Genomic DNA, 13,003 nt, shown 5'->3' with positions numbered 1-13,003 from the left:
CACATTGGGAACAATTCAGTTTCCTTACATAGTAAAGGTTCATAGGACAGAAAACCTCACATACATTTGCCCGATATTACACAAATCCGATTAGGTAGGGGGAAGAACCGTCCTATACTAAAGCTGACTTCTCCCAAGGAGATTATGATTGAAAACGTTTGTCGATAGGAAGGGGAATTTCTACCTTAAATTACTCAAAATATTTGACATGGAACCTTTGCTCAAACATGAAATTCTTCTTAAAGCTCCAAGAAGAAAATTGAAATTAAGGAGGAAAGAACCAACCACATTCGTGGTTTAGGAAGATGGATGGGAAGAAATGAAAAAAACAAAACAAAACAAAAACAAAAAAAATAGAAAAAAAAAAAAAAAAAAAAACTGGCCAATCTTGTCAACTTGCCATTCATTTGCATCCTGGCCATTTGAAGCTAAGGATGACTAATTCTAGGCTGAGCACTAGTAGACGGAGTAATTTTTAACAAAACTGGACCACCATTTTAAGTACAGTGGAATCTCTCCTTACGGACACCTCTATAATACGGACTCCTCTCTATTACGGACAGTTCACTTGGTCCCTGAGAGACCGAAATCCATTTAAAGCCCACCTCTCTAAAACGGACACCTCTATAATACGGACACTTATTCCTGTCCCCTTGGTGTCCGTAATAAAGAGGTTTGACTGTATTTCTACTGATAAAGAAGATTATTTTAATGATATTCAACGCGAAGCTAAAAATCGGTGGCATGCTCCTTTAAGCTTTTTGAGAACATTTAGTCTTTCTCTTCATTGCTAACCTTTTAAGGATGTTATACCTCAAAGATTAAAACGGAAACATGAACTTGATGTTGTTGACTGCCCAAATCGTGGATCTTATAAAATTTTCGTCGCGATCACTGGCTAAGGCTTGCGTGCATGTAAAAGGCCTTAATTTCACCATTAGTGTCGAACACTACTTAGAAATGTTTTCATGTTTATTAATTTTTGTTTAATCAGTTTCGCGAGAGGAATTTCTTTAATTGTTGAGGTTTTCAACTACTTATACTGACTGCTAACAAGCAAAAGATAGAAGTCCAAAGTATATTGTCCTTCTCTCGGTAATAAGATTCCAGATTTTTTGTGATAATGATATTTCAGCAATGGAAGTCCCAATCAGCTTCCCTCTGTGATAGCTTAATTTTTTTAGAATACAAAACACTCAGATGAGTGAATTGCTCGCCAAAATGTTTCACCATACCCGCTTTTGGGGATATCCCGTCCCTTGGGTTTATTTTCCCGTTGGTGGGAAAGCAATGTTGAGGAATTGGGAATGACATGTTATACACTTTGAAATTACTAGAAAGGAATTTTTTGCTTGAACGTTTTTCCGTCTAACCAGCCCTTATTTTGCGTTTTCTCCGTGAAGACGGTTAAACCAGGCATGAATTGCACGCATGTGAGGCGATAGCGCGATTACGTCAACCTTTTACCTTGATTTCTCAGACAGAAAATCCACAATTTTACACGCCTACTTTTCAAAGTTGCAACACCAACATTAAAATCGTCTTTCCATAAAAACCCCATGTAATTCAAAGAAAATTCGTACCCATATAGCGAAGCAGAAGATTTGTTTGAGCGAAGAGCAGCTGAACCTTAATGTTTATATTTTCTTGACGCCGCTGTTCACAGACCTGCTTGGTTTTATCAGTAAAAGTATTGAACCGTGCTTGACTGTTGGTAGTACACATAACTATCTTAGTCGTTCATAATTAACAACTGTTGACTGTAGTTCCTTGGTCGTCTCCTATTCTTGGTGCATTGCTTTGCATTTTGTTTCCTAATGTTACACATGAGATCGTAAATTTTCATGCGAGGTTTATTGTAACTTAAGAACACGAGGCTGGTGAATCTAATGCTGAGTGCAACTTAGCGGAATTCTGTTGAAAGGTAAGTTCAAGGGCCATTTCCTGACTTTTAGCTGGTGAAAGGCGCTAGCAGTGTCACTGGTAGTGACAACAAAACTCAGGATTGCCTCTTTTTGGCGACGAACGCACTATATTTCACCTTAGTTCTTAGTTCTTTTTATCTTAGTCAGAGCGCCATGAAGTTTAAGGTTACAAGAACTATGTTTCTTTAATTTTATTTATTTTGTGGCTGTTAATTCGTCCATGAAGGTAGGTGTATGCTATGGTTCCCTGGTTCCACCCTGTTTATTTTTCTTCCTCCTTAATCTCGCTAGAAAATTAGAAACAAGTTATGAAATGAAAGTTTAAACTTTTCCCTTACGCTACTTTCCGCAAATGGACTTCAAGTTGCTTTGGTGTTCTATAGTTTCAGTACAGAGTATTTTTCATTCATTAAAAAATGCGCATTTGGTTTAACTGGTGGTGCTTTGAAGGTGACAAAAATTGTGAGAAAATTTCTGGCTAGAATTTGCATTAGTGGTTTAGGAACTTTAGATTGTATGGAGTTGATTTTATTTACAGTTCATATAAAAGCTTTAGAATACATGTTGCTGTTAAAATGAATTATCTCTTTCATGCCCTGAGGAGGATGGATAAAAATCGGTTGAATGACCTGTCTTTCAATTATCCTTGATAAGTTAGGTGCATTTAGTCTCGACGTACCTCAGACGTGCAGTTCGAATTCCTGTTGGAATGGGTACATTTGTAAAAGTCGTTCATGAGTGCTAGACTTCTACTTGCATTAAATAAGTGAAATAAACCAGAAACTCATGAATAAACTAATCAGCTTGCTGTATGACTGGGCAAGTGCAGTCGAAACGACGAATCCAAACACAGAAAAACTGCAGTGTGAAATTCTCCACATGTTTAGCATTGATGAGCAAAACAAAGTTGTTTTAATATGTATACCAAAAGATGTCTGGACCAAGGCTGCTATGCAACCAGACAGAAAAGACCTACTCACCACGAAACATTAACTGAACTTCAATTTGTCCCCTTAGTGTATTCCTGGTGGAGAACCTTCCGGCGCCATGACACGCCTTCCAGAAAAACATGAGAATTTATTTTCTGGTCTGCGCTCTGTTAGTGTGCAGCGCAATCCAGTTCCTTGAAGGTATGAATCAAACTGAAAGAATCGGATTCGATCCTAACCTTTCACTCGTGGGATTTGGTTTTCGTTAAAGTTGTACGATCTTTTTATCATGCAGGAAAAATGTATTCCGGTTCTTTGACATTCAAACAGAAATGGAAAGATTTCAGTGCGATGCCTGGTACCTCACAATTTCACGTGATGGCTAAAAACATCGAAAAGTCGGTAAGCTGAGGACAAGGCAAAGCGCGTATTCATTTGAAGCTCTTGAAAATAATAGCTAGAACACAGACTTGGCAGTATATGTGTATATTAGTGTCATGATATATTACGGCACTCCCTTTACCCTTGATATTTCTATCCCAGTATTTCTGTAAATGGTTCAGTGAACCAAGGAGTCATGCCACAAGTACTGTAAGTAAATTATGATCATGCGGGTGAGTGTAGTCCTGAGAAGGACTGCGTGAGGTGTCAAGTGTAAGTTTCAAGTTTATTAAGTTTTCCAAAAAGTTACTTACAAAATGATGAACACCGCTTGCAAATAGCGAGCTAATCTAGGCAGGCGGTGTTAAGGACATACATACATGAATTACTAATTGAAGGCGTTAAAAAGGTCAATTTTGAATACATTATTTGTCAAAAGAGTAAAAAGTAATGAAAAGTGAAGAAAAATATGATTTATGATTGAATTATAATGAGGTGACATTGACTGACGTTTCGACAACCTGAGCGGACGTCTTGACTATGATGACCTCCACTCAGGTTGTCGAAACATCAGTCAATGTCATCTCAAACAGTCCTTCCCAGGACTAGTACAGACACCCATCTGAAGGATCATAATTTGCTTACTTATCCTAAATTTCTACCACCGTCCAAAATCTCTTTGTTTCTTTAATTTAACCCTTGCACTTCCCTAGAACTTAAATGCGTTTGGTCTTACATTTAGCAAGATTGTGGAACAGTATCCAGTTTTGAACTCACGCACTCCCGATTGTTAAAGGTCATGTTCATGATTTTTTTTAATTCTTTGCTTGCTGAGAAATATTGAATCCGACCATTTCCATTATTTTCCCTCCTTTGTAAAGATACAAGAAGCCTTAAAAAATGATCCTAATTTTCAAAATGTGAGGGTGACACAGTTAAGGTAAGTCAATTTTTTCTTGCATTACTTGTGCACCCCCCGTCATCAAACTATTTACTGTTGTTGTTGCTGTTGTGAGCAGTGGTGGTGTTGGTACGGTGACGTTGTTTTGTACCATTTTTGATTTCTTGGGAGATAAGGAAAGCACACCTGGAACATTGTACTGTACGATTGTACCTTTTAACAGTGTTGAGCGTTAAATATGCCATTGAACGCTGCTTTGTTGTTGGATGCATGTATCAAACGAAATTTCCGTCCATTTTCCAGCAGTCCGGCGAAAGTACACTTTAGCATCAGCGAAAGGTCCACATGTCGCTTCTGAACTTCTCCTCACTGAGTTGTTCATGGCAAAAGATAATAATTCCGAGGATGTGAAAGCTAGCACTTCCCTCCCAGCTGGTGTAAGCAGAATTAAGAGATCAACCTCGAGAAAAGGCCTCACCCACAGTTATCCGTCTTCTTTTGAAAACACAAATTTTTCTTCACGGATTGGCCTTTCGTACACTCGTGTCCGGTGAATACGGTCACCGAAACGCAACTTTTCAAAAGCGTTCTCTAACGCCGTTTTCGTGTCTGAAAACGGAACTTTTCGAAAACGATGACGTCATGAGGTCGAATTCCACAGCCACCGTTTTTGAAAAGTTCCGTTTGCGTTGACCGTTTTTATCGGATACGTGTAGAGGGTAGACAAAACGAAATAAAAAAATAAAAACGTTTGCTCTTTCAAAAGAAAACGGATGCCGGTGTCGACAAACAAACATAATTCAAAAACGCTACTTGTTGTTAGGGAAATTTTTTAAAACGAAAAAACCTTTTGCGTATTCAATTAACGAAAACGGATATACGTGTGGACGGGCCTAACCTTCAAACCAGACCATAGGCCGCATAAGAACACAGTACACATGTACAGTGTAGGTAGTAATTTCTTGTTGGAAAAAGAAAGACTACGCTAAGTACTAAGGTTGCTTATCGTGTTTTCTCAAGGATTTGGGAACTGATCCCAATGAGGTTAGGAAACTGAGCCCACTCCGAGCAACCGACTTACTGAAGATCAGGAAATATACTCTGCGTGTAGGGTCGTTGTTGCAGTATTGGTTTGCATAACACTACAAATGTTTATCTCAAAATATTCTGCAGGGAGCACGAAGCAAATAGAAAGTCCACAGTGGAAGGGAATCTTGCTGCGGATTTTGTGCTGTCGTTTAATAATCAATCGCAAATAAGAAGCAGTGTTTACAAACTTTTCCGGGTGATGCAAAGTGGAGCTTTAAATGGGATACCAGTTCAAGAAAGGTCATTAGTAATAAGCGGGCTGACGGATGTCCTAAAAAGTAAGAACCTGGTTTATATAAGAGCGTCCATACCTTTTTTTGTTTGTTTTAGTTTTGCAACGTCTGCTTAGACGGCATAAATACAGTAGTTATCTGTAGCATGCGAAATTTATCACAATTATCAGTAATTCTCAGACAAATTGTTACTGTAAAATATTCTGTTGAATCACAGTTTCACGAAATGACATGTACAGCTGCAAGATAATAATCGAGGAAATACTTCACTTGTAATATATTTATATTGTGTCCCCTAGGATTTACTGTTCCTGCTACTACACTAATGCCAAACACTAACAAAGGTAAGTTTGCTCCTCCCTCTTAGATAGCATAGCCTGATACCGGCTTCATTTGACATGGCTATATATTAGGTGGTCAAGTATATATGTAACAGTTATATAGTATGCTTATAGTATAGTATATAGTATGCTGATAGTATGATATGCTGTATGATATGATATGATAGTACAGTATGATATGATAGTATAGTATGCTGGCTGATAGTATATAGTATGCCTATATAGTATGCTGATAGTATGCTTATACTACAAATAGTACGCTTATAGCTATATAGTTATACAGTTATATAGTAGCCTTTCACTTAAATGTTTGTGAATTTTTTATTAATTTTGTGAGTGTTTTAAAAAATATGGTATCTGTAAAATTGCCATTCGAAAGTTAAAAGGGGATTGTTGCTGACGTTGGAAGTTAGAAAAGAAAAGTTTTATCAGACAAAGAAAATGAAACAAGCTAAAGATTATTGAGGAACTACGGAACCCTTTAAGCCTTATTAGCTTATACAATTAACATAAAAGAAAACGAACGCTACAAATAAGTGAACTTCACACATTGGAAGAACTTGGCAAACTTAGTAATCACTATGAATTTGAGATTCATACGTTAAGTAGGGTATTGACTGGGTCGCAATTATCAGGCTGGCAACATCTTGTTACCCAGCCATACTTTGTTTTTTTTTTTTTTTTGAAAAGTTTACAGTTTTTAAAGCTAATTTCTGAGAGAATATTGAACATAATTATCATGCTTACGTTTATCATGATTACCAAGAGCGACATGACTGTTCGTTTAAGTTTATGGTGTCCATTTGTTTGTAGCTTATTGTTTGAAACATACTAATGAGAACAACTTTGAAGACTGACGTCAGGGAGGATATGATTATTCTTTTAACATGATGTCCCTGTATAAAACGATACTACCGTACGGGAACATACACTGGTACTAATGTTGCCCCTTTGTGTGCCTGTGTTTTTATTGTATACTGGGTTTGTGTTCTGTTTGTTTGAGCCTAGTTTGCTTGGAGAAAGTTTCATTTCTAAAAAAAATACTGATAACAATTCCTATTCCTAGCCGTGCCTGTATTTCAAAATAATTGGCCGTCTGGAAGCTATGGTCTCCCTAAACCAAGGTCAGGCTGTCCTGATAAAGACTGGAGAGAGGGCTTCAGATACCACGACTCAGAAAATGCTGAAAATACGAACTTAAAGTCAAACAGTAGTCATCTCTCAGGGAGAGTGACCCCACATGGTGTACGACAGGACTTCTGTATGCATCTGGAACCTGCTGGAAAACACATTCCTTGGCCGCGTGGAAAGTACTGCATTTATAGGAAAGGAAGGATTTGTCCAGATGGCTTACGAGAAGGTGTGATCGCGGACGGTTTTTGTTGAAATAGAAGACAAGACGTTCTCTGACCACATTTGGGTAGAAGTTCTCTTAACTGCTTAAAATAAATGAAGTTATGTAGACAAAGGCTTCTTTTAGTACCGTTACTGCTGTTTGAACCGGGAAAAAGAATCATATATTTTATTTGAATGGTCAAATCTGATAATTTTATTCCCAAACTCAGCCAAAAATAAGAAAACATTTTGTTCACCAAAATAAACGCTTTCATTGATAGAAATGTAGCGCTGAAGAGTGTTCATTTGAATAGTCATACTATCAACGGAACACTGAAATCTTGGATGCGTCATGCATATCACTGGGGAACAGCACAAGTTTTAATAATTATTAAAATGGTCACACTTTATGGCCTCATCTCTTGCTCATCTGGGGAAGACACTCGTATAGACAACACTGTTGTAACGGTCTGATCAACTTAGGCGGCAAGAGTGGTAAACCTTTGACTCTTTGCTTGTTGTCAAGAGTATTGAATCCTATCCACGCAGAATTTATTAATTGAGGACCGACTTTGGAGGCGAAAAGGTTGACGCCGTAATTCTATTTAAATTTATCTTTTTTTCGTTCCAGGTTGGATTCGATGGGATGACGAAAACACCAAGATTGACTTTCCAAACTCCCTGGGAGGAGAGGTCCCAGATGGCATATATGGGGAAAATACGGTGATTTATTTCTGCTGCAGCATATCAGGCAGAAAATCTGATGCTATTTCCTTGCCATACCGATCTCCATTTTACTTGATTGCGTATGGTTCACCTAGATGTCAACAAGTACGATATCACAAGGCAAGTGTTGAATTTGTTCTATTACAATTCAATTTGTTAGGTTTAGAAATACTGGTACGATTGCTGGCATGCCGTTTGGTCGAACAGGGAATTTTGCTCCGTTTTCTGAACTCCCTTGTTTAGCTGGCTTTTATTACATACATATGGATCGTTCTTTTTAGCCAATCCTAACCAACGATTTTTAAAACCACCACGAGGTGCATCAAGGGAGCGAGTTACAGCAACTTTAGTGTACAGAATTTCCTTTATAATGAAAACCTTAATAATACGGGTTAACTTCATCGGAAACTGGAGGGATAAAAGGCTCCAGAACCCCAACGGGTTTCTGATCCCAGTGATAGAAGAGCATTTGAAACTGAGGAGCCTGGAAATGCTAGAGTACCCGGAGAAAAAAATTATTTGAGCAACGACGAGAACCAACAACGTAAAAAAGAGCTCATACAACAAGAGCTCAGATCACATATGACACCGAGTCTGTGAAGCGAACCTGGGCCACATTGGAAGGAGGCCACAAGTGGTATCACCGGTCACCATACCTGCCACCACAGGCCAAAACACTTTCCTTTAAACGTCTAATAAATTTGATCTATTAACTTGGCACAGGTGACCTCAGAATATCTTCAGTTTGATGACGAAGACCAGGGAAATTCTAATGCTCGCAGTCGTATATCACCTTATGGGGCTGCGGAAGATCCTTATAACAACAGAATATACTACTGCTACTATGAGCCAAGTAAGATACGCACTACCAAATTTACTGAGAACTTCCTCGTTTCCAACTGATGAAGACCAGCAATGTGTTTGCCAGTCAAGCTGGCTTATTTCCATTCCATTTCTTTTTCACTGTTTTTTTTTTCAATCAGTGTAGGAACGGTAGTGAGCTATAAAAGGGTGGCGCATCTGACAACAACGCTGCCGTTATAGGATTCGGTGTTTTGTTAGGTACATTTGCCAAAGTGTTGGGGACGAAAAATTCTCTAATAGACATGTATCACATCATACTAGTCCTCTCCGGTTAAATATTATAGATTTAATCAGAAAGTCATGGTATGGAATCCGAGAATTGGCATAAATGGTTAGACCTTACAAGAAACATTAAAACCATTAACTCGAATCCCACGTCATCCCCTTATATAAAAAACAAAATTCTAAAAGCTCTCTTTTTAACAATATAAGTGCAAAAAGAAAAGCATCCAGCATCTAAATTCACCTTACTAAACGTAGTTCTGAACATTCTTCTCTCAACGTGCATCTTTGGAGAATCACACGCCACATGTGATACGAATCTTCATTCATTAGACCGCGTGATTTATAATTAATAGTGAACAAATAGATCACCGTTGCAATCTTACTCTTTTCAGTTCCCTGCGATGCTCTAATCGACGCCGCGTGTCCCCTTCAAGCTCTACTCGCTCTCAGCGGAAAAGAAATGCGTCACGATGAAGTAAGTTTGTTCATCAATGAGAACTTTTAATCCCATTTAGAAAGACATTTTTAGGTCTTTTGGGGCAAGAAGAGGTTTGTTCCGTCCCTCTCCATAAGCCTACAGAATTAAAGTTGTGAAAATTAACGTGGAGGGTAAGTAGTATGTCCAAAAGTGTTTTCTTTGTCAGCTGAATTTGAAGCTGATATATTGTCACACGATGGAGGAATTACGTCATAACCTCGAACGGCGTTCATCTTGGCTTGGCTCCGCTATCTTCGTTTTCCTGTGATTTCCTCAGAACTTGAGAAAGCACACAGAATTAACTAAAAGTCATCAAAAATTGAAAATCATGGGAAACAGCCTGTCCAGATTTGGCTGCCCATGGTACCATAAAATGTCATGAACATGGGTTTTTGACACCATATTTTACCCTAGGTTTATTTCCGTGGGTAAAGCACAATGTTTGGTGGCGCTGGCGTTTGCTTGCATATTAAAAAGTTATAACCTTCAATGTCCCGTCTGACAAAGAAGGGCTACCTTAAAATTTCCAACTGATCCTAGCGATACTATCAGGCCCAAGTAAAACTGAGATCCGTGCCAGTACAAATTTGCGTACGCACTTACATTTGGTGGGTGTATACGCGGGTTTAAAATATCGATATTAAAGGGGAAGTACATGTATCACGGGGATTTTGACCTTTTATTGTGAAAATGGTGCGACAACACCTGCACTTAGTTACAAAATAATTCTAGAACATCAAGAAAAAGAAATCAACTGAATTCTTAAAAGGAACAACTTATGACCTGCTCCAGTGCATTTCGGGAACGAAAACGCGAGTACTTGAAAACAGCTAGCCTAACTTTTTTCAAGTTGCAGTCCATTCTAAACCAGTCCATCTATGGCCAGAGACACTCATCAATAGTCTTAGTACATTGGGGTGATAATTTACAACAAATGTTAGCACTACTTTGAGGTTTCTGTTGATAAGAAAACGTTCTGGAGTTTTTGTTATACGACTAAATTCCCGTGATACTTTCCCTTTAAGGATAATTCACAAAATGATCAGCTCTAAGATATTTAGTTTCAGATATTTAGTCCAGTCTCAAGCAAACAGTCACACCAGCTTGCCGAAAGCTAGTTGCGTACGCGGTTGAGATTGACAAAAATGAACGCAAGCCAACACAAAGGTTTGTGAATGGTGGCTTAGGGTAATGGTAAAGGTAATGTATTTTTATACCGCACATATCACATAGTCTCATGGCGGTTTTCAATTCTTCTGTGGGGTGAGATCGGATCGCATCATGTAAAGGCGTCACTGGAAGTCGCTATCAGTCCATATTTGGGCTATAACAAGTTGTTACTAAGCAAATCTTATGTCCTGTTCTCCTTTCTTAGGTTGTGCCAGAGGAAGCTACTCGAGCGTCTAAATTTGTCACTGGGGGCGGAATAGGGATGATATTGATGGGTTCTACAACAGTAGCTGTGCTTGCAAGAAGATTTATTTCAAAAGCACGAGCAAGTTATAATCAATACATATGAATCTAAAAGTGTGTTTCAATAAGAGGGACACATTAAGCATAGGAAAGCTGTTAGGATGCATTTTTCTACTCTGGGGTATTTTTATTGTGCTCACAACATAAAAGGTTGTTCTATAACGAAAACATTTGTTAAAAACCAGCAGCTCTAACATTAGCCATTTTAAGTTGGCGGTGGTCTATTTATATTTTGCATTTGTGTAAGGGTTCTAATAAGAGTGTATTTTGAAATACGATCAATAATGAAAGTAAGAGAAAAATCCGACCTTTTCGAAGTCATCGAGACTTCATTTTCAAGGTCGTAAAAATGTCAAATGATATAAATGTAAGGGTTGTTTATATAATAGAATAGTTATTTTATTCAGTCTTCACGTGAATCACAAAAGGCAATATTTCATGACTTAACTGTTGAAAAATTGTAATTTTGCTTTTGAACTAAAGCTATTCTCGGCTTAAATCTTGTCGCACGTGAATCAGTGAATGGCAATATTTCGTGACGTAACTTAAAAAAATGGAATAATTGTCAGTAATTTCACGGTTGAACTATGAAAGGAGGCTCAGATACGGTGCCATCTCTTGATCAATTTGTTTTATCTCACTTGAGCTTTCCCCTAAAGTTACTCCCAGTTGCCGTTGGAGTAGGAATATGGTTGAATCGTACTTTTTTGTTTTTTTCTTTTTGTTACAAACTGTTATAGTCGCCTTTGAAATGGGCGTAGAAATGAAAACAAATTAAGGACGGCGCCTACTAATACCGAAATATTTTTGCGCGGCTTATGACTATGCGGGAAAAGCAGATCTTAGCAAGGGCTATTGGAATCCAAAAAGAAAATTGGCGGTAACAACACATTTTTCAGAGGTAATTAACCATTAATATCTCTAAAAAACTCGAAAATATAAAGCAATGTATGGGTTTTTTTCCTAAATTGAAGCTTAATTATCTCTGAAAAATGCATGGTTACCCCCAAAATTTTTTTGAGATACCAAAAGCATTTGGTAAGTTCTACTTTCTCCGTATAAGTTTAAGCCGTGAAAAAATATTCCTGTATTAGAAGGCACCACCCATAGGAAACCAGAGTATCTCGCGATGCGCAGAACGTATGCGCAGTAACAATAGTAGGCACCGTCCTTAATTGCATTTGGCGCCATCAAGAGAGTCCGACTCGATACCCGGGTGAACTGGCGAACACTTGCAGAGGTGGATCTAGGGAAGTTCCCCCCCTTTACTTTTAATTCCAAACCCAAGTCCCGTAGGGCCGAGGAGCCTAGATTTCGTTTCACGATAAGAAGCAAGTCGAGCGTTCCAGAGCCGGGTTCCCCCCCCCCCCCCCCCCCGCAACTCGAAGGTCTGGATCCACCACTGAGGTTTGCTATAAAAACAAAATAACAAATAAATAAATAAAAATACAATACAAGTTTGGTTGTGGCTTACATTATCGTCAGTTGTATTGAGATTATGACAAAGTGGGCGGCAGTAAAGTATGATAATGAGTTTGAAACAGTGGAAAATAAAACTAGAATAAAATTGAACCACTATAGCTATCTCACCGTATCCTTGTGAGAATGTGAGTTGCCCTTCTTGCTTAGCAGGCTTAGAGATGGTAAAGTGAAAGAGCATATTCGCAAACCCTCTACAGAGTATGGACTAGAAGGTAGCCAAAAAGGGACTGATGAATGTTAGCCTTGCATCTCAAAGAGTACATTGAACCCGGCGAACTAGAAATCACACGCAGCAAATCTCCAAAAAATAATTTTAATCCGATTTTCACGGCGATTTGTTCTATTCTTCTCTCTGGTGTTTGAAACACACAACGCAATGACACAAACTTGCATACGTCAAATGCGAGTTTGCCAACCCCACTAAGGCCGGGAAAAAAGTTGGCGAGTTTAGGAACCAGTCAGGTTATTTGTCGCCAACTTGTTGATGTAAACCCATACCAGATAGCAACGCTATTTAAAGGTGCAGAATGCCCAGTGCCCACCTACCCGATGAATCCAGTTCAATCCAGCCCAGCAGTTCTTTACTTCACCAATAAATAAAGTATATAAATAATATATGGT

The 13,003-nt window shown here is 38.4% G+C and overlaps 1 protein-coding gene across 1 annotated transcript; it reads left to right on the top strand.

Annotated features, from left to right (window-relative positions):
* The first annotated feature begins 1,527 nt into the window (after nucleotides 1-1,527).
* LOC146467614 (uncharacterized) lies at nucleotides 1,528-12,250 on the top strand. The gene is made up of 11 exons (XM_085125397.1): nucleotides 1,528-1,924; nucleotides 2,943-3,055; nucleotides 3,150-3,256; nucleotides 4,117-4,175; nucleotides 5,310-5,503; nucleotides 5,758-5,802; nucleotides 6,866-7,159; nucleotides 7,766-7,980; nucleotides 8,584-8,713; nucleotides 9,342-9,424; nucleotides 10,803-12,250. Exons 2-11 carry the CDS (start codon nucleotides 2,995-2,997, stop codon nucleotides 10,944-10,946), a joined length of 1,332 nt encoding a protein of 443 aa, XP_084981523.1. The 5' UTR covers nucleotides 1,528-1,924; nucleotides 2,943-2,994; the 3' UTR covers nucleotides 10,947-12,250.
* Nucleotides 12,251-13,003: the final 753 nt, after the last annotated feature.

This window comes from Pavona decussata, unplaced genomic scaffold, assembly GCF_977016875.1.
Source record: "Pavona decussata unplaced genomic scaffold, jaPavDecu1.1 SCAFFOLD_134, whole genome shotgun sequence".
In the NCBI taxonomy this organism is placed as follows: Eukaryota; Metazoa; Cnidaria; class Anthozoa; order Scleractinia; family Agariciidae; genus Pavona; species Pavona decussata.
The sequence above is the reverse complement of the archived record's forward strand: the minus strand, read 5'-3'. Positions and strand labels throughout refer to the sequence as shown.

Coding starts and splice junctions, on each gene's coding strand:
- LOC146467614 (XM_085125397.1), top strand. CDS start 2,995: ATGAGAATTTATTTTCTGGTCTGCGCTCTGTTAGTGTGCAGCGCAATC. Junction 7,160..7,765: donor TCCAGATGGCTTACGAGAAG/GTGTGATCGCGG, acceptor TTTTCGTTCCAG/GTTGGATTCGATGGGATGAC. Junction 8,714..9,341: donor CTACTGCTACTATGAGCCAA/GTAAGATACGCA, acceptor TACTCTTTTCAG/TTCCCTGCGATGCTCTAATC.